A 26,160-nucleotide genomic window follows, 5' to 3' on the forward strand; every position below is an offset into this window, starting at 1 on the left:
TGATATGCTTTGTATCAAGGCATTTTAGCTCTGCATTTCTCAACCTTTTTGGTGTTGAAATTAACTGAAAAACAACACACCATAACAAACCATAATGATGACTTGAATATGAAAGCTGTTAGATATGAACATTTGAATAGTTGGAGGAAAAAATGTTACGTTTGTTAATTAAAACAACATCTAATGATTGTAATCAAATAGTTTGTGAGCACTTTGAAAAAAACATGGAAATTCCTGAAATTGTATTTTTGTATTTTAGTGTGTTTTTTATGTTTTTAATGTACAGTAAACCCATTGTCAACCGGTCAGGATGACAAATCTGTACACAGCCTGCCACCTAATGGGCGTTTGGCTGTCCATAGTAGGGGCAAGTTGTGCCTTTCCTTAAACTTGTCCTGTTTTTGTATTTTGCCCCGCCATAAAATGCGTAAAAACATAAATTGTTGTTTTGTGTTGGAAATCAGTATGCTGTCCTCTGTTTAGGAGACGTCTCCACTGTGCCCTTTTAGTGCAAATGATCTGATGGTCTGAGTGACTGTCTGTGTTTGTTAGAGCTGTGACAAAGTGCACCATTCATGGGGTTAATAGGTAATACAGAGCCACTGCTTTAGGTAAAACATTTTCATGGTCACCTTCCATATGGTACTTCTCTGGAATTTAATTTGTGATCAAGTTTTGGCAGATCAACATGCTAAATATTTTTATTTTTTTTTATTTTTTCAAAATTCAGCTGTGGCTTAGTTTAATAAAAATAAATAAAAATCATCTGATATGTCAGGTCCTATTCATCTGCTTCTGCATTTGTGGATTATATACATTTAGTAAGGGGAGTCATGGCATTCATTAACCTCTCGGAAGACTTAATATATTTACTGAATGTGTTGGGTAATAAGTAATTTATGTTTTACTGAAAACTTGTGTCAATCCTAGGCTAATGTATAAAGCAGGGGGAGGGGGGAGAAAAAAAGCTTAGATTGTATTTTCAGTCCTCGTGTTCTTGTAACGTTATACCACTGGCATTTTGTTTTTCTTAAACATGTTTTATTTTGAAGGCCATGACCGGAAGTAACGCGTCACGTCATGTCCAGCTCAAAAGACGACTTGTTAATGCGTACGTACTTGAAACGAATGTTTTGATTACATTTTATTTCGGAGGAACATCACCGGAAACGAATCCTTCCTGTGAGTTTGGCGGGTGAAAAGGTAAACAAAGGGAGGAACCTCGTTAACTGGGGTTTCGCGTGCAACTCGAGATGTCGCGTGCGCCAACTCGGCGCATTTCACGCACGGCGACTGATCCCAACAAGCCAGCGGACACGTTACGTAAGCGCGCAGCAGCCACGGCAGGCATTTAAACAGTGAGACTGCGAGACTCCGGCTGGAAACTTTCCCTTCTGCCCCCCCACCCCCCCTCCCCCATACAGTCCCCCGTGAGAAGCAGCGCGTCTCCATCTGGACCCTGCGCAGTTTCGGGATCCAGACCATGTCCTACGGCAACAGCGTGCGTGTCACCGAGGCCAGGAGGGTGGCTATTTTCGGGGGAACGCACGGGAACGAGATGTCTGGCGTGACTCTCGTGAACCTGTGGATGAAGAACAGCGCCGAGATCCAGAGGAAACGGGTCGAGACCAAGCCGTTCATCACCAACCCGAAGGCCGTGGAGAAGTGCACCAGATACGTGGACACGGACCTGAACCGAGCCTTCACCCCGGAGAACCTCAGGTAAACACGGCGCAGCGTCGCTGTTGCGGCTGCTGTCATACGTGTTGAATGGAAACTTTGTCCTGGCACGGATCCACTAAACAGGTTCAACAACTGGGATTTTACTGATTGGGGTTTGAGCTCAATTTGATTTATTACAACAACAAAGAAAAGACACGTACCTGTACTGTATATTATGATTATTGATTGATTAGTCTTGTGTACATTTTGTGTACATTGAAATGACTAAAATCAAAGTTCTAAATGTGAGATCACTGATGACTTCTACGGAAACGTGTTGATAAATGTAACGGCGCAATAATGCAACATTATTGACTGTGTGTGAGTGTGTGTGTGTGTGTGTGCTCTGTCAAATGAAGGCAAATATCTTATAAGATAGCTGCTTAGAGAACGTCTGGTTAACACAGTGGAATGACAAATAAATAAATACAGCACGGACGAACGGGGCACTATATTAGAGGATTTACACTGTTTCATAGTGGGAAATCCCACAGTAATACGGTCACGCGGACATTTCCATCAAAATGCTATTATCTCAGGTTGCTCGTGTGTTTGCCATGCCCCCCCCCCTCCCTTGCTAATAACAGCAGAACAGCGTATCCCCTCCCTCCCCAGGACTCGAGCTGACCGTCCTCCAGCAGGGGAAACGTGAGCGAAATGTGACCGAGCTGCAAATTAATTAAGATTTTCTTTCTTTGTTGTTGTTGCATTCGTCCCTCTTCGTGTGCGTGGTAGCGGAAGATTAAGTCTTGCAGAAAACGCTGGCTCATATAGTCGACCCGCATGAATACACACAGCAGCCTATTGACTAATGCGGTTGCCACTGCTCATAAATCACCAGAGGAATCCTGTAATAACAACAGCAAGGTTATTGTGGCAGCTCCACTGTTAGCCCTGTCGCCATGATTATTTTGGACTTTATCTTGTCCTTTCATTATGATTTACCATAATTTGCCCTTGGGATATTTTCAAGTGCTCTGTTGTAGTGTTTCATTTTTGAATTATTATAATTTTTTAAACTGAAAATATGGTAAAAGGATCAGACTGTATGGGTGGAGTCCCAGCACATTTAAAATGATCTTAACACACAAGCACTGAATCCACTGCCTACGTGTCCTGGTGCAGTTGTAATTCACACACTGTGCTCGTGTGCCAAAAGCCCTGGCAGTCCAGACAATGCCAGATGTTTGCTGAAAATGGCTGTCTAAAAAGAGCAGATGTGAGGGAGGCGAGACAATATGCGCAGCAGAGGTGCTGTTCTACTGTCGTTTGGAGAACGTCCTGGATCAGTGGTTATTCTGAAACGCTTTAAAAAAAGAGCTAAGAGAGGGAGAAAAAAAAAGGGGGGAAGTTCTCATTCTCTGCTCACAGCATGTAGAATGTCTGGTTGGAGGGGGGGGGGGGGGCAACTTTATCCACGCTGACAAAACAAACCATTCAGGGCTTCTTAAGAGCAGCGATGCAAGGATTGGAGAAGGTGGCTTACATTTCTCACCAAAGGGGGGCCTTTCCCTGCCGAGTCCAGCTCATGTAAAGTTAATGGCTGACATGATTTTCTGCATTAAAGATTAGGTGGAATCGTGCTAATTATCATTTACAGTTATTGGAGTTTTGCTGTTATCGTCATGTGAAGAACCGCATTGAATACAAACCATACGTTCGACACAGAAATCAGGAAATTCCTGTTCCCCCCGCTGTTGCTCTCACAGTTACATGCATCAACTTGTTGATCAGAGATATTTTTTTTCCACTATACGGCCGACAGTCAGATGAAAGTGTTCCAGGGCATGTAGGACAAGTAGACCGCCCTGTGTGAATCATTAGCATGCGTCACGGCTCATTGTCCTGCCAGGAGAACTGTCTGATAAGCTGTGATAAAAATATCAGATGTGTTGGCATCTTTTCTCATGTGTGTGTGTGTGTGTGTGTGTGTGTGTGTGTGTGTGTGTGCGCGCGTGTGTGCGCGTCTGCGTGTGTGTGCGTGTGTGTGTGTGCGCCCCGCAGTGCCACGGGAGGAGATGACCTGCCCTACGAGGTGCAGCGAGCCCAGGACATCAACAAGATATTCGGGCCCAAAGGAAGCCCGGAGGCCTACGACGTCATCTTTGACCTCCACAACACCACGTCCAACATGGGCTGCACCCTGATCCTGGAGAGCTCCAAAGACCACTTCAATCTGCAGATGATGAACTACATCAAGGTGACGACCCCTTGAGGAGCACATTTACATTAGCCGTTCTGAGGACCTCTCATTATGTGCAAGTCTTAATCAGTGGTTCAATTTAACATTTTAAACTTATTTTTAACTGTGAAAGGTGGTCTGGTGTCCGCTCACTTCTACCTTCCACATCAAAGTGTGTGCTTAAAAGTCAATGTTCTACTCAAAGGTCTCTTCTGTAGAGGTCCAGTTAACCCGCATAGATGATACTGTCCCCAGTTTTCCTTTAAACGTGTGAAACAAACTCATTTAAAGGATCAACCACTCCAACACACCGGCCGGTTTTCTTCGGTCATTATCTGCCCTCGTGAGCCTGAGAGGACGCTTCATTCTTTTGTTTCATGTACAAAAAGAAGAGGGCGGTCCATATAGAATTTCAACCATCGTAAATCCACATAACGTGTTTAAGCATATTAGAACACCAACGTTTTATATGACGTTCGTTTAGCCTGCTTAGCCGTTTTAGATCTCGCTCCTCAACACAAAAACAAAGACACCAGGGAGCAGAAGAGCAGCCAAAAGCAGCACACTCTCTGTGACTGTCAGCAATAGGGGTTATGAGAAATAATTTTTTTTGTAACTTTAAGAAACACAAATCAGAAAATGCTGATTCAGAGACCTCAGGCGAAAGAATTAAGAGCAAACAATCTGCTACAATTAGATGTTCATAGTTTTTATCCATCAGTCTAATGATGATGTGAATTATGGAGACAATAATCACGAATCTGTTTGTGCTGTGAATGTTTTTTGTACTTTTACTTTACCAAGACAGACTTGGACTTGATTCGTGCTCATGTGTCATCGTGTTCGTCTGTTGTTGTGCGCGTCATGTCTGCTGCGATGTGAGCTGGTGCAGAATTCACTTTCTGTGGAGGAAGAGCCTTAAAGCTCCCAGGTTCCGTTGTGCTTCAGACAGTTGGCTGACGTGTCGCTGTGTGTGACTGTGTGTGTGTGTGTGTGTGTGTGAAGGTGTTTGTGTGTAGTTTTGTTTTTATTATCTGCTGCTGAGATCTCGCTTTTGTTTGCTTCGTGTTGCAGAAAGCCATCGCTCCAGCCAGTTGTCTTGTTCTGCTGAATGAACATCCTCTTTTGAAATATTCCACTTCGCGCTCTGTCGCCAAGCACCCTGTCGGTGAGTCTCTCAATCAAGCCCCGGGGGCCGAATGGCTTTTGGGGACAACGAACAAGATACACACCCCCCACCAATAGACGTCCACTTAAACATTTACCAGAAAAAAACGTGTCTTCTGAATTGTTTGATTGCAGGTCTGGAAGTGGGTCCTCAGCCTCAAGGGGTTCTGAGGAGCAACATCTTCGAAGCCATGAGGGTGATCCTGAAGCACGCGCTGGACTTCATCGAACTGTTTAATGAAGGTATTTCTCAGCTATGACACACCACACGTATGTAGTGTTCAACACCGGACCACGTCACGAGGCTTTTAAAGGAAGCAGCTGAGATTAAAAGCTTTCCGGGAGAGTGTCTCTCGAGAATTCTGACATGAGGACGACTAATATGATTCATGTTTGTTATGCAATAGGAGAGGAAGTCCGCCTATCCTGTTCGTCAGCATCGTGTAGACGAGAAACATTTTGTGGCAAAGCGCCCATGGGTGCCTTGTCTTATTCATCCAGATGCACCTAAACCCAGATCTCTTAAATGTGTCTGCATCATGGCTCATCGCTCCTTCTCTTACCCCGAGGATCAGAACAGCGTTTCTTTAGGCGCAAAGGCGGGCCCTTTTTTCTTTATTTTTTTCCTCTTTTTCACGTAAACAAAGCGGCCCGTGCAGTCTGTCGGTTTCCCCCGGCTCGGCCCAGACCGGCCATTGAATGGTCTGCTTGTTGTCATAGTCCGGCTGCCAATGGTGCGGTAATCTTCTGTCGCGGGGGGGTGGGGCCGCTCTGGCCCCAATGAATGCTTGTGGCACGCGGATGAATCGGTGTTCCTGCGCCCCGGAGCCGAGCAGCGTGAGGAAACAGCTCATTTAGCCGTGAGAGAGTGAACTTTGTTCTTACAGCTGAAAATGACTTCCGTTGAGATTACTGCTCGGTGTGCTGCCGCTTGCATATCAATGCAGATTAGTGGTTTACTTACTTAATGTCTAATCTCTGCCAGAAAAACAAAAGCACACACTGCACATCCTGTTCAGTTCCGGAGAGTGAATAAGGCCACTTTGGCACCTTCAACACACTTTACCAGAGTAATGTAATGTGTCAGAGATGGGGACTTGGACTCAAGTGATGCACGCAGTGACTTGAGACTCGCGAGCATCTCTTGGTTTGAGAGGCTACAGGGATGTGGACTATAAACTGTCATTAGCTGGAGACTCAGTGTTCATCATACAATAACAATTATACTCTGATATTGAAAAATAGGTGACGGTTATTATTGCATACCTGATAATGTTAGCGATATTTTCCCATTACCCTGAGTGACTTTAGTCTAAATCCATTTTTAAGAGGGCAAAATACAGTTATTAACTTTAAATGAAAGTTTTTATTGTGTTTTTTTTTTTTTTCATACTGCATTGCAATATCCTGCTTTAAATGATCATATACCAACAACAACTAATCAATGCTGATACTGTATGCTAATAGATAAAGGAGTGATGAACTCCTTACATATGACAGAACCCTAATTACAACCTCAAGAGACCTGGGACTTTGACAAAAAAAAAAGGACTCGTGAGCATTGATCTATATCTGAAATGAACTATACAGACACTTTAAAATCACATCAACCTCATAGATGATTTATTGTTTTTTAATATTTATAGAATCTGAGTCAGCGTCTTTCAGTCAGTACGCTTGGTTTTACTCTTGGTTATGAAGCAAAAACAACAAGTTTCTTTCCACTGCTTGTTGTTTCTGGCGTATACAGTATTATTTACATCACAGTGCCCCACAAAGAAAAGACATTTATCCAACCAACTTCAAATCCATACATAGAATGCATCCTTGTTATTTCTAGTAGGAACATTATTTGTCTGTGTCTTCAATAGTTTCTGGAATACAAGATTTAGCAGGATGGTTACAATGTCGGGGGTGTTTTTGTCTGTGTGTTGTTCAGGCATGGAGTTCCCTCCCTGTACGGTGGAAGTTTTCCGGGTCTTGGAGAGGATTGACTACCCTAGAGATGCCAATAGAAACATCATTGCCATGGTGCACCCCAATCTGCAGGTAAAACCTAGGCAGCCTGTATATCCGACCTATTGAACCCGTGACTATGAGCCATTACGAAAGAGGAAATGAGATGTCTTTGGTCAATGCCAGAGTGTATTGTTTTAGATTGAGCAGCACAACTCAAGTTACTTTCCCTGTGGCGGCCGCTTGTTGTTTCAGGACTGCGACTGGGAGCCGCTGAACCCCGGTGACTCAATGTTCCAAACATTCGACGGAAAGACCATCCGCTACCAAGGCACGGGCACCGTCTACCCCACTTTCATCAACGAGGCAGCCTATTATGAAAAACAACAGGCGTTCATGACCACCAGGCGAGAAGCCTTGGTGGCGAGCGCCATCAGAAAAGTATGAAAGCTGGTCGGCAAGGCTAACGGCGAACCATGGACGCGCTGGTAGCCGCGGCAAAGATCTGTGTGTTGCACTTTGTTCTGTTAGCGAATGACAGACTTTGCCCTCACGTAATGACTAGACACCATAACTTTTACACACTGATTTAGTTTGCCAAACATTTACTAAAAGAGAATCTATTAACTATGCAAAGAAGGTGTGGGGGCTTTTGAAAGAGTCACAGTGAAGGTCTTTGATCTGAAGAAGTATACTGCTGTGGTAAGTATTTATGATACTGTTGTATATATATATATTTACATTAAATCAACTATGTTTTTTTGTATAATATTAAAGCTAAATTGGTGGCTTATGAATCATTAACCATCACTCTTTAAGTTTCCTACTACTGCTCAGGATCATAACCTGCAACGTTTGACCCAAAACTGTCGTTGTTTGTCCTCTTCTACATTTATATTTGTCACCTCTTTGGGAGGGTGTTTGTGGCCTTTGATACTTCCTTCCTGTAATTCCAGGGGTTGCGTCTGTGGTGCTGTCCTATCGTTGCCTTAATAGAGATTTCAGACACACAAAAAAGAATTGCACAGCAAAATTTGGAGTGGAACTTGTATGTTATACGTGTCGGATAACAAGATATTATTTTGATAAGAAGTGGAGTATGTTCTCTTCCTCTAAACAAATGGTTTGAACCGTGTTTTATAATGATATATACCTGTGTCTATTTTGATATACTTGTACTGTGTGTTTGGTCTAAAGTGAAATATAGTACTTGGATCGTGGAAAGCATATGTCCTTTTTGATATGTTTTTGCGTCTTTGTCGTGTCAAAGTGCATCGCTGTGGTCTTACAGTAATTCATGTTTCAATTAGCAATAATTTTGTTGGGGGGTTAGCACCATTTACATGATTAGTAACGTTTTCTGTCCTTTAAGTCCTGTGGAAATGACCCAATCAATAAATGTAGTGCTATACTACACTGTGCTATTTGTATTGTTTGTACACAGCACCCTTCATACTGTGTTGCTTTGATCCCACGTGCTTGTTCTGTCATGTAGTGTTGCACCTACAGCCGCTAGAGGGCGTCACACACCCACTGATGGAAGCTTGTCCCAGAGGAGCCAGTTGCCCACTGTATGTCAATATATTATAGGCAGCACACAGTAATTCAAACCTGAACTTCCCTTGTGGCGTTCTTTGCTTGGTTGCGTCTCATTCGCACCCGTGGATTCAAATCAACAACACAATCGGACTTCTCAGGCGCACCCGCACATCTGAACTTGAATGGGAGCGAAGTAGGTCGAGAGGTGTGTCAAAGAAAAAAACAATTTAAGATGTGTTCAGTGTTTTGTTTTTTTGTGGGGTAAATGAGGGAATGAGATGCAAAGAATACTGTCGGCCGAGTCCACTCTTTTGTGCACGGCCCTATCATTCCCCCCTCTAGTCATGTCATTATCTTTGCACTGAGCGCATTCATTCAACGTGCTGACTGCAGTGAACACTTGTAGCTTAACCAGGAAAAAGTGTATGCATTTCCTGCTATGTCATGTCAGGCTTCGTGATTAGTATTTCAGTTTCATGACCCCAGGCTGGTCGTATCCTTTTCCCATCTATTCATTGCAGTAACCCAATCAGGGCTCTCAGGCCCGCAACGAGTGCTGATCAATGATTCCTCCATGGCTGCTGAAAGCTTTTAGGAGAATGATGTTTCAGTTCTGGGCAGGGATCCAGGCACCAAGCTTCCATCCCTCCTGGTAACTTTCTGCTCTGCCGTATAGCATTACAACTCAGTTTTACTGGAAGCCTCTTGCTTGGCTGCTTACCAAGTTGTTTCATCCCGCTGAGCTGAAGGTGACTGTGTTTTATCGTTGCTCATTTGCGTATGAAACCCACTATGATCCAAAGCTTTCAAGGTTAGACAAAACAAATGTTTCTTTTGCTAAATTAAAAAATGTTGAATGTAAAGTATTTGCCAGGTGTGCCACAAATCAAGTGGGTGGGGGAAAAAAGAAAAAGGCTGAGCAAAGGTCACATTTGTCACCAAAGATTATTCTGCAGTGATAAAATAGCATCAACCAAAACCAGCAAAAGCACGAGGACACGTGCCTGCATATGATATGCATGCACAGATGTGTGTAATAAAGCACCGAAGCGTGCATGTGGGTTTGCAGGTGGAGTAGTGTTTTCACGGAGGCCGGGTAGCAAGTATAGCATGATGAACACCACTCTTCTCTTCCTTTATGTCAAACCACCAGCAGTCTTGTCACAGTGCCGTCCTTTCACAGAACAGAGATGCACACTGTCCATTGCAGTAAGTCTGTTCTCCTATTCACTTGTTCTTTTTGAAGAATAGCCCATTTGAGCCAATAAGTATAGGACTTTGATATTAATCCACCATTTCACCTGTCATGTATATGCATAGTATGTTTCTTTGTAAAAAAAACAAACAAATAAAGGCTACTTTCAAATTTGCACCACATGGTGTGAACATTGATTGTTGTCAGAGTGAACAGCTTCCACTTCAATAATACTTGTTGCATTGAAGTGCTATCGGAATTATTTCGGTGCTGGTTAGCACGATGGGGAATAATAGACTGTATATAATGGTGGTGGCCTACTCAAGTGCTACGAGATATGTTATATGGAGATAGAGACAGAGTAATCGTTTGATGATAAACATTTCTGGGATGTTGCTGTCATACACTAGTCAAATTAATATTGTGTTTCGATACTTTCTTAAATTAGCTCTGTGGTTAATTTTTAAATGTTGAAGTTACATAAATAATGTGGGTTTTTTCGCCCCAAAGAAAGCCAAACACATCTGCTTCAAAGTATTGTATTGATTGCTACGTTGATCTGATTTTACTGACATAAAACTATATGGACAACACACTTGTCCGAGCAGCACTTGAAGGCAGCACGTCTCGATCCAGGAAGTCTCGAAACTTTTCAGCGTAGCGACAAACTTGTTATCCGCATCACTCGGCGTGCACAGTACGCCCGCTGTTTGTATGTGTGGGAGGGTGAAGATGGTCAGAAAACGGTCGAGTTAATATCGAGAGACAGCTTTTTTGTTCTTAGAAGGAGAGGAAGGTGCATGAATGCGACAGACACGCCGCTGACTGTCGGTGAAGACACAGAAGAGTTATTAGCTCCAACATTTCTCTCTTGACTGTTACGACACTGCGGCTCGCGGGAAGCCCGAATTGAACAACGTTATGTGGGAACAGGAGGAATTTGCAAAGCACTGGAGGAATGAATTTCCCGACGGAAGAGTACCTAACATGGACTTGAACTCTGTGGAGGACATCGAGTCGGAGCTGGAGACGAGTAAGGCCAACCTGAAGAGGCTCCAGAAGGCGCTGGCGGAGGAGAAATTCAAGGTGATTTACCTGCAGACCACCATGGCTCGACAGAAGAGAAACGACCCGCAACGGTTTGCAGGCAAAGACGAAAACTTTAACGCGGACCCATTTGGCTTTTGTAAAACGGGGGATATTCGGAGACCGCAGCGGCGGGAGGATGAGGGCGACGGGCAGAGGACCAAGGTGTCCGACTCAGGGGGCGTGAAGCTCCACGCGGCAGGTAACACGGCGGGTGTCATGAGCTCTTTCGGGCGAGGCAGGTTCAAGACTGGTAAGCCCGTTCCCATCCCGGTCCCGCCACGGAAACCCAGCTTTCAGAAAAAGGACCCTGTCCCAGCTCGCGTCTGTCTACCGAATGACAACGAGGCGGGCAGCGACCGGGAATACGAAGATACGGAGCTTAATGAGAATTTCGTCAGGAGTAACTTGTTGGCACCAAATACCGTCGGCAGGGACAACCAGAGGACGCCCATCGGCTACCGGGACCCCCGGCGGCCCTTCCGCCACAGCAGGGACTTCGACTCCGGCGACGACGGCAGGCTGTCCCCGTCCATCCCGCAGGTTCACCGCAGAGCCTCGCGCGGCTCCGGGTGCAGCACCCCCGACAGGAGGAGCGATGGGTACCTGAGCTCCGACCACGACGACTCCTCTTCTGCAGGTAATTATTTTAATGTCAACTCACCACTGGTGATGCAATGACAAAATAAAAATATAAAGACACAATACTAGTGCATTGTATATGACAAGGCATAAGTATTGGTTCTTGAGGTTCCTGGGTGAGGATCTGGCTTAAGTGGTGCTTTATCAACCAACGCAATGCATTTGACTTTGATCACCTCAGTGTGCACAGACTGACCAGCTGGACACTATTTTAGCACAGCCCCATTAACTGTATTACAATCCACTTCGCTTATTGATCAGCAGTGTTTTGTGATTTATTCATATCTGGCATGCTTCTTCATTTGGAGCGGACATCAGGAAACAAAATAGATCCTCCCAGAGTTTGGCTCAGGACCAGACTTGAAGTTAACCATATCAGACCTGACTAAAGGGAGCTAATAACCACACAGTCTGCTGCAACATACCATTTTCCAGGTAGACCAATGCTCCAGCATCACCTTGTTTTTTTTAATCATGTATTAGTGGTTTGCCTCTGACTGGGCCTACGGTAGTCTGTCTATGTGCTTTTGGTACAATGTGTTAGCAGAGAATTATAGAATTCATATGCCACTCTATTAGTGTGCTTGTGTGACACAGTCCACATGAAGTAGTCTATCCAGGAGTTTGGGAACAGATTTCAGGGCCACAAATGAAAGAGGTCTGCAGTGGTGTTAGATCGGCCCCCTGGGAGCTGAAGTGCGGTTGGTATAGTGGAAGATAACGGTGTTGTTGACACCTGAGACTACACTGAAATCCACAGATTGGAGTAATCAAGACACGAGAGATGGAAACAAACCACAAGATTGTTCTAACAGTAGAAGTAAGTTCAGTTTTATAGATCATTAAAAAATAGTTATTGATAAGAGATGCTCAATAATCAATAATGTTAAAACATGTTTTAGTACTATGACTATGATACTGCTTAACTTTTTTATTTTTTGTATTTGTAAGGTGACATTAACATCTGTGTTTGTTCCTGCATCATTAACCTGAAAAGCCAATAATGTACAGTATTCCTATATCACAGCTGCAACACAAAGTCTGATCATTTGGCACAGGTTAAATGTAAATAATAAGGTTGAACTCAATTTAGTGAACTGTGACTTTATTAGTATGAAGCTCACCGACAAGCTTTGGGTTACAATGTGGTTTAAAGGAATAGTTCGACATTTTACACTCTTTGCATTAAACAAACAAACAAGCAGCACAGAACGTGGCTGTTTCCAGTCTTTTGTGCTAAACTACGTTAGCTTTCATCTAACTCTAATCTATCTCTTCAGCTCATCGGCAACGCTCAGCATTGCCAATGGTTTGTTAGTATTCGTAGTTTTATAGGACCGTAGGGTCGACACCCCGGTGCTAATAATAAGACGGCTAATCCAGGAAGCAGGATTCACACAAACTTCCTCAAATCAGTGTGGCAACATTGATGGAGGTTGTCTGCATGTCATGAGTCAAGATTCAATGACTAACTTGAGCATGAGAATGGATAGCGGAAGACGAAACATTTTGCGACACATTCTTCTGCCCCAGTCTGTTCGGCCCCTTTAATATTTTAGGATTATGGGTGGGCTTATTACTAATTGTTAGCTAATTGTTTTCTGTTGAAGGCATTTAATGACAACTAAAGGGATTTGCTGCATATGAACTGGTCTGAATTATATAAAAAGGATTTTAGGAAATGTCTGGCTTTAGTATTTGAAGTCTTATCAGCCGGAGCAGAATGAGACCTTCAGGTCCAGTTCTTCCTCTCCGTGACGACTAGACACCAGAGCTGAAGCTGAAGCTCTGTCTTTATAGAACAATTGATTGAAGAAAACTCTCTTTGTGTGATTAGACGTTTAAACGACGTCAAGCAAAAGTGGGAAATCGTATACGTCATATTTGAGGGGCTGCCATTTAAAGACACGCCTTTTGTCAAAACGAGACATGAATGTGTGGGTAAACGGCTCTTAACAGAAGTCGTGGGACATGACTAGTGTGAGAGCGTCTTATGTGTCAAGAGCTGGTCTCTCATCTCTAGTCCAAAATTTGGAAAAAACTAGTAAACACCTGGCGTCGTTTTCTAATCAAGACACACTGTTTGTTTTCCATTGTAGTGAAGGAGGATATACGGGGTATCTATTAGGGGAGATAGTTTCCCATAAACCTTTGGGTCAGTCAGGATAATCACTTACTGTAATTAATCTACTCCATCTTTGTTCTCCAGCAGGATAATGATGTTTTGCTCTGACAAATGGGAAGTAATCAGTGGAAAGCCTTTACTGTGGCTGTAAACAATGGAGGGCATGTAGATCTGTGGGAAGAACTAGAAACGTTGACTTGGCATGCGAGGTCAAGCTTTTTAATAGAAGAAACCGCAGTTGTCTGGCTCCTGGTCACGCCGGCATTGTGGGATGCTTGTCCACTCTTACTCCCACGCAGCAGTGGGCTCATGCCAGGGGTCTTACTCATTGCCGATGCCCTTATGTGTGACGTGCGTTTGCTGGGAAGAGGTCATCCATCAGGTCACGGGCGTCTGAAGCCATGGCTCTGTCCTCTCCGTGTGGCGTGAGTCACCTCTGATTCACGGCACAGTGTTGGTCTGAACCTGGAGCAATCCATTGTTATTTGAAGACTGTTAACATAAGTTTTGTTGAATTTGATTACTTTCTTGATGATAAACATCTCCCTGAAATTAGTTTCCACTGGTGTTTTGTTTTGGTCGTGCCAGCATGCAGCAGAGCAGACAGCTGTTCGGAGTGATGGTCAGATTCCAGTGTTCAGCTATCCTAACTATGTAAAGCATTTCTATGGAGGAATGTGCAAGCAAGCTGCAAGGTAGAACGAGGGAGTAAGTGTAACACATTGTTTATTTTTAGCCGACAGCAACTTTGATCTGCGCAGAGAGAATTGTGTTTTTATTTCTGCACTCCTCCCAGTAAAGTGTGACGACTTGCTGTTTGATTGGCGATGCAGGTTCAGCTGGCAAATTAGATGTGAAAGTTTACGTGAAGTTGATCAGGTCATTTGATTGAGAGCTGTTTATTCTGAAGTCACTTTGCCAACAGGATGGCCCAGCTGAGAGCACTGCTTCATGTTTCTCTTACCTATAGCACACTTCTCTCTCAGCTCGTAGCAGAGCAAGAACAAAAAAACAGTACTCTCACATTCAACCCTTTAAAGGGGCTACATTTGATTTATTTATATTTGCTATTTAAATTGCAGGTGCGCTTTGAATTTCAAATGTAAGTATTTAAATATGGAATTATGTATAGCTGACATGAAGGCCTGTTATTATAATTATAAAAACAAACCTTGAGGGCAATGTGTTGAGATGAGTCGCTCCACAAACAGTCGATGCTAGTGAGAGATATTCTGGTTCTGGGCTGTGGACGTATCATTTGGGAATTAAAGTCTTTGGAGTGAGGGTCCTGCCAAAACATACAATTAAGGAACAACATGTTTAGCGTCGGTTCTGTAATGTAATGAACTACGCCGTCGCCAGGCGTATTGTTGATGATGTTGTCTTCCTGCTAACGGGGTTAGTTTGCATGTCCTATTTCTTCGTGAGGCTACTGGATGGTTGGTGTTGATCTCTAGGTGTGCTGCTCAAAAAGGGGAAACTGGAGGAGAAACCTGTTCTTGTCACCGATTCCTGAATATGACACACATATTTCTCGTCTCCTCTGGGTTGGCTCTTTCTTGCCTCAGATAAGCACGGCTTGTCCAGGCCCGTCCTGAATAGCATACGCAGAGAGAGAGGGGGGGGGGGGGTGCTGTCATATTGTTTCCATGTTAACACTCTGTGGTGTGAATGGCAGCTGAGACTATTTGATTGGTTTGTGCCTCATCGTGTACACACTTCAGGTTTAGCAGACAGTTTGACTGCTCAAGTTACTACAGTGTCTTACACTGACAACCCTACTGGGGCAGACGGTCCTCTAATAATGTAGGCAAAAAGAAAAAGGCCAATCAGAGTAAATCTCTCCCAAAACTCCGCCTCATGTGAGATATTTCCCAGGCAGCACTGCTGCAGAGCTCGGGTAGATATGAGGCTTAGACTTATAGGCTCTGTGAAATCCTGATAGACATTTTCTTACTAAATATGACATTATACAGACCACATGATTAATTGGTTGACTAATCAGAAACACAACTGCTCTTAAACTTGTTTATCCATTGAAAACAGGCAGCGCTATGTGGACACATCGTGGTATAAATACATAGAAAAAAACCTAAAGAACGTCAAATTTAGACAGGTAACGTAACTATCAGTCGATTAATCTCTGAGTCGATTATCGGCAACTATTCGTTTGCCCTGCCTCTCAAATGTGAGGATTTTTTCTGACAGTAAATTGAATAGATTCCGGTCTTGAACTGCTGGTTGGAAATAACAAGCAACCTTTAAATGTCACCTGGGGTTCTCTTATTCACTTTGTGTCGACAGTTCATAGACTTAAACGTGCTACATTTGATATTCAGAGCAGCAAATAACTGTTTGATATGTTAAGATACAAACAGTATCTTATAATGGCCACCTGAGCAGAGAATGAAGTCACTATATAATATATATATATATATATATATATATTATATACTATAGCCTCCTGTAGAGCAGTGATGGAAACAATGGGACAGTTCTTTGACGTTCTAATATCTTTTCAAAGTGAACGCAGTCTAATAATCCACGGCTTTAAATCCTCACAACTAAAGGACTATTTATGGTCCTACATGTCCCCGTGTTACCTTGGTGATGAGTGTGCAGGCGGGGGGCAGACAGGATGTCTCTGATAGATGGAGTAGGAGGTGTGGGTTCTGCAGCATCATTGCTCGTTTTCTAAGATGGATGCAGGAGTTGACCTTAGTTCTTTATCGTAGGTGAGAAATGCAGGAGTAGGACTTTAATATTTTCTGGTGCTCTCATGTCTATATTTGTATCTAGCACACCACGTACAAAGGCTCATGCACACTTACAGAAATCCAGCTCTAGACCTGTGTCTCGGTTTAGTACATGTTGCATATGTATTACCTTTGTCCCCGGGTTTCTCTAAATCACTTGTGACTTGTGTGAAAGCAGTCAACAGTAATACACTTCACCTGGTGACTTTAACAGTGTGGTCTTTCTGCATCATAGCAGGATTTCCCTCAGTGCAGTCTCGGGTTCAGATATCACTCAGTGTAGATTCTGTCACCCCACATGAGCAATGAAAGTGGATGAGGTGCAAGATGGCGGTTATGATATCTTATAAATTCATGAGATAATGTCACGGATCATTTAAAAAGTAACATATAGTGAGCATTTGGTTCAAACTTAACTGACAGTGGCACCTAATGAGGTAGAACTCAGGAAATATAAACAATTAATGATATTGTCAGTGGCTTCACAGTGGAGCTTTAACATTACCTGGTTTCCCACCAGCTCTCTGTTTAAAAGGACATTGGCACACTGCCCTTTGTACGTGTGTGTGTGTGTGTGTGTGTGTGTGTGTGTGTCTCCCCCCCCCCCTCCCCGTGCTGCTATTATGATCTCCCTGGAGACGGGGCTGATCCAGATCTCCTCTCTCTTGCCCTGAGTCTCCCTCCCCATCCCATAAACAAAACCCAGACAAACAAACCGACTGGAGGCTTGGTGCTAGGGTTTTTACACCACGGGGGAAATACAAGAAAAATACAGGAGATGCAATCTCATCCTTGACGTGAGAGTCTCTCAATTCAATTCAAATCAAGTTGAGATGAGCAGCTGCACGATACAGGGGCAACAGAGCGGTGTGTTTCCTGTCAGTTAACTGATTCACACAGCGACCGCTGGTGTGCTCGACACAAAAGTGACGTCAATGAATTGATCCCGCCGGTGTTTATTTTGTAAATGAACAGAAATGAAGGGAAAGCACATTAGCTAAAAGGATAATATGAAAAGAATAACAACACGGCTCGAGTTCTTTTTTTTTTTTTTTTTAATGTTGACATTTAGACTTAAACTTCCTCTCAGTCTGAAATCAGAGAAAACACCCAACGCCTCCTCTGATTGGCTGACTGCTATGGCTGCCATGGAGACCCCAGTGTGGTGTGTGTGGTAAGAAGCTGGGATGTGTGTGTGTGTGTGTTCAGTGCTAATGGGTCCACACAGTGCTCTGCATTCTTGTCAGACACACTGCCAGTGGGTGTGCACGGCCACATATATCCGTTCATTACTTCCAAATGCAGCTACTCCCACTTTGACTGGGGGGAGGGGGGGTCAGTATTCAACCGTTTGATCATGCACCCCCCCCCAAATTCTAATTTTATTCCTGCATGTACTATGGAACTCAAATATTTAATAATTTCTTGATTTATTTCATCATATGACTATTTATTTAATCATAAATAATAATGGTCTATTGTATACTGAACACTTTGGGTCTTTAATCTAGGCCTAAAGCCAGTTTGGGTACTTTCAGTACATTTTAAAATTATTTTTATTTAATTTATTTATTTTCAAAACTAAGCACAGCTTCACATGAGGCTCTGCGAGCCGGCAAGATCAAATTTAAGTTTCATTGAGTTTCATTGTGTGATGAGTGCTAATGGGTGCGATCAGTAAACTTGTCATGGCTTGTTCCACATCACGAAGAGGAGGAAATGATATAAATGCTTATTGAGAAACATTTCTCCTGCCTGTATCCTCAATAACAGTTGTCATGTTTTCAATCAGAAGTGGTATTTTAGGCGGCTCGCTCGTTGCAGAAGGAAGTTGAGCGTTGGTCGGCCGGTGGTCACCGCCTGCTGACTCAGACATGATCTGGTGCGTGTTCAGCTGTCTCACATGGTTTCATGGGTATTAGGAGGCTGATGTTGACCTTTAGTAGCCATAAGTTCCGGATGCTTAGAGAGCGTCGTGGAACAAAAAGAGCCCAAATGTCAAACTGTGTAGGATGATGAGAGTGCGTTAAATGTCCGTTAAACAAGTCTTGGTCTTGTTCTGTCCCCTGAACGTCTGGCTTGTGTTCTCCCTGCTGGTGTGTGTGAAGTTGTCATGGTGACAGTGTTACCGTGTCAGATGGCAGCCGTGGGAAATAACGTCTCCGTCACTTCTATCAAAGCTTTGGTTGATCACGTATTTTAAAAATCTGGTATCTGTGGCTGAAATAAGCCAGTCCAATCATTTCATTTGACCCAACTGTAATGATTGGACTGGCTACCTGCCTGCCTTGGCATTCTGCCCGGGCTAGTGCTGCTAGCTAAAAGCGTTGGCACCACTGGGCTGGTTATTCCCGGTTGGATCATTTAAAAACTCCAGCTTAGTCTTGCTGGTTTCTCCTGTGTTACCGAGCCAAGCTTTAAGGAGACTTGCTGCAGACTTTTGGCTTTCATAGCTGTCGCAGCAGGAGACGTTCTCATGACCCGGCTCTCTTTTTTTTTTTAATTTTTTTTTTTTTTTTTTTTTTCTTTTTCCTTCCCCCCTGACGCTTAAGTTATTCTTTCTCAGCAATAGAAGACATAATGTCTCGCCAGCTTTTGTCACTCCTTCTCAAGAAAGCTATTTTTGTTGTCAGCTACACACCAGGAGAATTAATGAAGCATCGGCCTTCTCTGAAGTGTGACGGTTTTAAAACACCTGTACTGGCACACATGGTCCTCTCTCCCAGTGTACTCTGGTTAATGTCTTGAGGACTTCCTCTGCTGCGCTCATCACTTTCACTTCCTCTTCTAGCTATAGGTTGGAATAGAAAAAAAATACACTGATGGGTGAATTGAAAGGGTTACAATATATTGCATAATACAAAACTTCTTGGTGCTCTAGTTCCTGCTGCAACAGAATAATGTCATAATGGTTTATTATGCACTTAGACAACCAGGAGGGGAACGCTATCTGATGTCTGGGTCAGAGAAAGGAAAGAGTTTCAGGTCACAGGAGCTCCCGATGCGGGTGTCGAGTGTCATTGTGTGTGTGAGCCCATGTGGGAAACACTAGCTACACTGAGCCTGCAGCTCTAGGGTTAAACGTATAGGCATGGCCTTATACCTGGAGGAAGATCCCTGCAGTAGAAAGTTGTGTTCAAGCTGTTTGCACAGTGTTGACGAGCTCCCCGTAGGACCACAAGCTGTAAGCTCGGTCTTTGCAAATGAACCGAGAAGAATGCAACACGCTGCCGTTTGCTCTCAGGATTACCTTTAAGGCCACGCTAATTCTGCAACTTTCGCAAACACCGCCTTCGTTTTATTGCATGTGGGTTTGGCTCCGTACACAGAGGGCTTCATGGATCATCGTGGATTCTGATCACAGCCTCTGCGCTCTTACTGCAGTCACCTGTGGGTTTGCTCTGCCGCTCGCTTGCGGTGAGGAGGGTGACGTGGTGTGAGAACGTGCCGTCCTTCTTGTCCTGGTGACACAGTTGAGCTCTCGGGAGGCGTGGCAGCTTCCCAACCAATCATGAAGCTCACTCACCTGTGCCACATTTTAGCACTCAAATAGATCTTTAACAAGTCCATAAAAAACTGTTGATGACTTCTCAGATCTTCAGTGCTGCACCACTGTATGTGTCTCAGTCACATGCTGTCAGACTAACAGTTGCACCTAAGCGGACATAATGCTAGTGAGAGCACACCCTAACTGCAGGGGATTGAGGGATGCAGGGGGAGATGGACACAGCGCCCTCATGTGGACATCTGCAACAGTGACAGGTTCACCGTGGTGTGTTTGTTTCCATTCTGCAGTGTTTCAGTGTTTGTTTGTTTTGATTATTCAAATTTTCAATTGGGGATTGTGAGGTAATGCGTGCTCCCATTAATGTAATTCTGTACAGTGGGCTAATATTCCATATTCCTCCTCTCTTTCATCTGTGAGTAGTGTTACGCCGTGTTTACACAGGATGTGCAACGTGAGCAACCGCAGCGTCGGTGCTCTCGTTTTTATTCTCCACACAGGATGCGTTCAGGCACACTCCTGAATCGTAGGTCACTCGCTCTTGGGTAGCCCTCAGGGCCCAACACGCAATCTTTGATGGCACACGTGTAGAAACGGAAGAAAATAAACTTGAAGTTTAAAAATGTCTGCAGATCACCAGTAAAACGCGAGTAAAATTCTTGCTTGCTGTCCCTCCTCATCACACACACTGAAGATATTTTCTTGAGCCCTTACAGCTTGTGTTGACAGAAACTAAACACTAGAGTGCAGCAGGTCTTTATTCAGACATCAGTACCTTTACAAGACTCCCTTGTCCATCTTATAATGGGTTGTGTGTTTGTGCTTATGGGCAGGCAGTTGAGGAAATCGGCCAGATCAGAAGACCATTTGTCGAGTGGATACACGTGTGGTGCCTTTGTGTTCATTCACACACACACAAACAAACACATGCAGCAACTTAGAGAGACAGACAGACAGGTTGTTTTGTAGTCTCATCTCCTCGCTGGGTTAGTTTTAAAAGATGTCAGACAAGCTCCCTGTGCAAGTGTGTGAAGGAGGAAAAGCGAAGCTCGTCTGTGCAACAAACAAACACTAACGATGAGAAAACAGCATAAATAACACATGAGATGTTTTACAGTGTGTCTGCACTTTTGTGTGTGTGTGTGTGTGTGTGCGCGCAGGGCCAGCTCTCCTTATCTGGTGTCTGTCCAATCACAGCATGATTCAGATGATTTCCACATTGACCTCAATAGATCAAAGTGAATTCAGCTGGCATGGGATGAATACTCTCTCGCTCTCTCATTCTCTCTCACACACACACACACACACACACACACACACACACACACCTACACACACACACCTCTTTGTCCCTTCTTCAGTCTTTCTCTTTGACACAAACGGGTGCAGGATTGTATCTAAGGAGGCTCTATCATCTCATAAATCCGAGTCTGGTTTAATGTAGAAACATCAGACACAGATATGTCACAGTGGTCCACCAGACAGGTCCGTTCCACATAATTGGATGGTGAAGGAGTTAGTGTGTGTGTGTGGGGGGGTTCAGGGCAAACGGGGTGAGGGGATCTCGCTTGCCATAGCACATACTGTGATGCATCATGCGCGTGCGCGCGCGCACACACACACACACACACACACACACACACACAAGCTCTCATGGTTTTCTTCCGTTCGCTGTAGATTTGTCAATTAGATAGAAAAGCTTAACGAAGAGAGGTCCGTTGTCATGAAGCGTTAACAATTAAAGTCATATACAAATATTGTTATTCTAATAAGACACACACACACTGAAGTAGATGAAGAAGGAATGGTGGTATCAAAGTAATTGTTGGATGAATGACTCTTTCTCTGTGATAAAACCTGGAATTGATGGAGAATAGTGACCTATGACAAACAGACGGACAAATGACTTATTCGTCCATTTGAGATAAAAATGTATTTAAAAAACCCACGGGGCTTATCACACCGTTTAACTTCGAAATGAAATAGAAAGAAAAAGAAAAACGCCCCAGATGATTTCAGGCATTCCCATTTAACAAACAGACGTTAATCACTAGTGCACTCTGGGCTTTTTAATAATGCATAGTCAGCGCTCGTCCCTGCTGACCCCCCCTCCCTACCAACCCCACCCCCCCCCCGCCCATCGACCCCCAAAACAACGTGTCTAAAAAACATATAGCCAGAGAATACCGTCATCCATCTCCACGGAGTGTGTCCACACACAAGGCTGAGTGTCTTTGTGTTGGTATTGTGAATTAAACGGGTATGTTTAGTGCTGATCTTATACACCAGCTACAGTCTGCACCATGAGTTGAGTACAGCCATGTTTTGATTTTACTTCCCTTCTGAAATGATCAGAAAATATTTAAATATTTTAGTCACGTTTCATTGCCAAATGTTGCGCTGGTACAAGATTCAAGAGTCGAGTAAAGAGTGAAATTATTTTCATGTTTATAGAGATTGTTTTTAGCCATGCTAACGCTAGCATGGCTCCATAATTATTCGTACTTCTGTGAACTCTATTATGCTCCAGCGCTTCATTAGGCTTTTTTGAAGCCACTCGTATGGAAACATTGGCTATATGTGCAGCCCCACTCTCTCACTCCACCACACACACACAAACCAGTAGCACTGGAAAACATTTTGATGTGGGTGGGCGGGGGGTTGTCCAGGAGCAGGATGTAAAAAAATAAATAAAGAGGCAAATCAGGTTAATATTTCCAATTAACTTTGTTCTCACCTACAAGTTAGTTTTGCAGTGCCAAGCAGGGGGGGGGGGCACACATACACACATGTGAGAGTTGGTGACTGGTAAATTAGTGCCATCAACACCAGGCCTGGGGGTTTGGGGCGAACATGAAATTGGGGTGGGGCAGAGGTATCTGGGTAGAACACAGAGGATGGAGGGGTAGGAGAGTGGTGGGTAGCACTCTGATTGGCTGGTGGGCTGCTATGCTTCCTAATTATAGACACACGCACACAGGCACACTGACCGACTATATGACAAGAAATCTTTACCTGTTAAGAGCGTGCAACATTGATTGATAGAAGGCAGTAATGGATCGACCTGCTGCCCGTTCATGGACGCTTTTTGATTTACTTTTCCAAACAACAGTTCAGCTGGTTATCATACTGAAACAACGTGAGCAGTGATACCAAGTAGGATTATAATAATGGTGGTGTTAACCAAGAGCTGTAATTCTCCAAACCAGTTCCTTTTCTTATATTTATTATTGAGCTTATGAAATGCATTGTGTTCCAATCCATATCATATCTGATTACCATTCTGTTACATATTGTGTGTGGATTGTTTCATTCTGTAGACACACGCACTAAGTCCATGATGTTTTTCATCCACCTCCAGTAGGAGCTTTTCATTGTCGGTGCACAGAATGAGGCTTGTTGAGGTGGCTTGTTGAACAGTTGTTGGGTCTAAACGGTGAAGCGGATGATCAGATTTCCTGCGGGAGTACGCGGTGCAGAAGACCTCTAACTCCCGTTTGACTTTGTGCAGCCTAAATAAGCCTCTGAGCGCCATGCAGCACAGTGGGTCGCTCACAGTGGGATTACAGGCATGATCAAAGGGACGTATGGATTTTAGGCTCTTTTTTTTTTGTTTTGTTGCAGTCAATATTTCTTGCTGTAATGAGAAATGATGTATCGTGTTATGGATTTCTGTTTGTGTTACACCCACATTAGAAACACTTACTCACAGGGTTCTTTGCCAACATCTGGATGAGTTGATTTTAGACCGGTGGTCCGACACAGTGCACCTTCTTCTCCCTAGTAAAACCATTTTCACTGTGGAGACATTTAAAATGATGATAGCCTGAAGTCTAGATTCTTATCCATGCATTCAATCCACCTGCTCGGCCTTTATGCCAACACACACACACACACACACACACACACACAGAGTGGACTGTCGCTGAATGTTGACCTTTATGGAGAAGGAACTGTTGCTGAAGTGCTAAGCCCCCCCCCCCCCCTCTCAAACAGCTGGAACTAGACAGATACTTAAACTGCTCTTACCTGAAGCTCTGCAAGCTGGTTGGCTTTGTGTGTTTTCTCTGTGTGTGTGTGTGTGTGTGTGTGTGTGTGTGTGTGTGTGTGTGTGTGTGTGTGTGTGTGTGTGTCTATACGGGTTGTAGAGACAGTAATGGCCTTCTTACTGCACAGCTTGACTGCCTATTAATATTTGAAAAATGTAAGTTTGTGACGCTCCAGGAAGACTAACATGCAGCTTGGTGTGTTTGCATATATAGAGTGTGTGTGTGTGTGTGTGTGTGTGTTAGCATGGCACGTGTGTCTTTTCTTTGTTTGGCTCTGCCCCCTTGAATGATGAGACATTTAGGAGGAACACACACTTGTGTGTGTGTGTGTGTGTGTGAGTGTGTGTGTGTGTGTGTGTGTGTGAGTGAAACACCCTTTTGTCCCAGATTGAAGACAAAGGATGTGTGAGGCTGTACAGTAGGTGAATCTATTTTTGATGAAGTGCCACTCACCGACCCTGTGTTCATCTCCGTGTGTGTGTGTGCGCGTGCTCTCAAAACCTTGAGGGTGTGCATGCCGGTGTGTCTTCCCCCTTCATAATGACACATTTATATTCATTAATAATAACCCTGACATACATTAACACATGCAGGCTTATATAACCTCTGGCCATTTGAGAGGTGTGTGTGTGTGCGTGTGCGTGTGCGTGCGTGTGCGTGCGCGTGCGCACTGTGGTTGAATGTCTGTGCGTTTCCCCCAGCTGGCACATACGAGATGTGCAGCCAGACAAAGAGCGGTGCTTGGGGCCGGTGCTCTGCCTGCTGAGGGTACATGAGCGGGGGGGGGGGGGGGGGGGGGGGGGGCTCCCCTGAGCCTTTGTGGCCTAATTGAAGTTTTTCTGCCTCTCGTCTTTCCTCCCCCATGCTGGTTAGAGGAGGATGACGGGGGGGGGCCAACAGGGGTTTGAGGGGAGGGCTTGACATCGGGCTTTGTTGCCGCTGGCACGATGTTCGTCTCTAATTTCTCTCCTCTGGAGCACATGCGTTCAGAAACACAGCGCGTTGTTTCGGATGGAAAGCAAAGGGACGCTGCGTGGCGATGCTGTCAGCAACAGGAGAGCTAATGTGCTACGCGTACTAATGCTCCCATTAAAATCTGACACGGCAATCATTTGAAAATCAATAGAGAAGTCTATGAGATTCTTAATTGTGTAATGAGGATGTCGCTTTCTTTGCTTTATTTATCAGATTCAATTGTAGTGTAACTTTATTTCTGTATCTGTGGACTAGTTCCTCCTTACCCATCTTCAGATAGAGTTTTAGAAATCAAAAAATAAACATGGCTGGCGATTGCATGACGCTTTACACATGTTGGTTTTCCCTCGTTAGAACAGAACTGGTACTTCAAGTACGCTGCACTTCCATGAAAGAAATGAAAGAAACTCCTGCTCTTACGCACACATGGAATTTGTCTCCGGTTACAAACACAAATTTACAATAAACAAGAAAATATATGTATAAAGAATAAAAAAGGGCAGCAAAAAAAGTAGAACGGATGTAGGTATAGTGTTGATTTTTTTAAAAGGTACCTTACAGTTAAAGCAGTTGACACGAGCCTCGTTGGTCCACGGGAGGGAGAGAGGGAGGGAGAGGGAGAGAGAGGGAGAGCTATTCGCGCAGAATTCAGAGAGAGGAGGGGTGGATGGGAGTGAGCGAGCAAGCCAAACAGAGAGAGAGGGAGTGCTTCTCCCTTCCCCTAGCAACGGTGTGCGGCGGTTGTCTCCAGCCTGTTTAATCTCTCTCTCATACACTCCTCACCCAAACACTCCCGCTCGCTCGCCTGCCTGCTGGACCCCGGAGGTGTCTTATTGACATTCATGCCAAAGGATTCTTTGAGCTTCTCCCTGCGAGATGAAGGCTGTTTTTCGAGGATAAGGACGAGAGAAGAGGCCAAAAACGCGAAAGGCAGCGACCCAAAAAAAAGGACGGAAGAAATAAAAAAAGGGAGCTGAGTGACTGAGACAGGGAGAGACAAGGAGGATGGAGCCCCTCAGTGCTCGTGGCCTGCCCCGGCTCTCCTGGATCGACACCCTCTACAGCAGTACGTATCCCATCCATCCATCCGTTTGCTCCTCTCCACACATCGCTTCCCGTTTGTTTGCGCTCGTCTTTACCTCTAGCCATTTTACCCAGCACCCCCCTCCTTCTCCGTCTCACTGGCTGCCTGTTCGTGTTACAAACAGAGCGACATGCACAGGGAAACAAAACACACTTTGCCTTTTCTCAGGACGTCCAA

The 26,160-nt window shown here is 44.3% G+C and overlaps 2 protein-coding genes across 4 annotated transcripts in view; both read left to right on the forward strand.

The window, feature by feature from the left end:
- Positions 1–1,051: 1,051 nt before the first annotated feature.
- On the forward strand, positions 1,052–8,441 carry aspa (aspartoacylase). Its single transcript, XM_031857330.1, has 6 exons — positions 1,052–1,722; positions 3,727–3,922; positions 4,979–5,072; positions 5,207–5,314; positions 7,011–7,120; positions 7,283–8,441. Exons 1-6 carry the CDS (start codon positions 1,484–1,486, stop codon positions 7,472–7,474), a joined length of 939 nt encoding a protein of 312 aa, XP_031713190.1. The 5' UTR covers positions 1,052–1,483; the 3' UTR covers positions 7,475–8,441.
- Positions 8,442–10,414: 1,973 nt separating this feature from the next.
- Positions 10,415–26,160, forward strand: part of abr (ABR activator of RhoGEF and GTPase) — a 106,473-nt gene continuing 90,727 nt past the window's right edge. For 2 of the 3 annotated variants that reach the window (XR_004213089.1, XM_031857257.1), the window contains exon 1: positions 10,415–11,487. Coding sequence is in view for 2 of the 3 variants with exons in the window: in XM_031857257.1 (XP_031713117.1) it covers positions 10,683–11,487 (805 nt within the window). In the remaining variant the exon portion in view is untranslated. Of the gene's footprint in view, positions 11,488–25,394; positions 25,966–26,160 lie in introns of those variants that run through there. The other variant, XM_031857258.1, reaches the window with a different exon arrangement.

This window comes from Anarrhichthys ocellatus, unplaced genomic scaffold, assembly GCF_004355925.1.
Source record: "Anarrhichthys ocellatus isolate YVR2014 unplaced genomic scaffold, GSC_Weel_1.0 scaffold18, whole genome shotgun sequence".
NCBI classification, from domain to species: domain Eukaryota; kingdom Metazoa; phylum Chordata; class Actinopteri; order Perciformes; family Anarhichadidae; genus Anarrhichthys; species Anarrhichthys ocellatus.

Coding starts and splice junctions, on each gene's coding strand:
- aspa (XM_031857330.1), top strand. CDS start 1,484: ATGTCCTACGGCAACAGCGTGCGTGTCACCGAGGCCAGGAGGGTGGCT. Junction 5,315..7,010: donor CATCGAACTGTTTAATGAAG/GTATTTCTCAGC, acceptor TGTGTTGTTCAG/GCATGGAGTTCCCTCCCTGT. Junction 7,121..7,282: donor TGGTGCACCCCAATCTGCAG/GTAAAACCTAGG, acceptor TTGTTGTTTCAG/GACTGCGACTGGGAGCCGCT.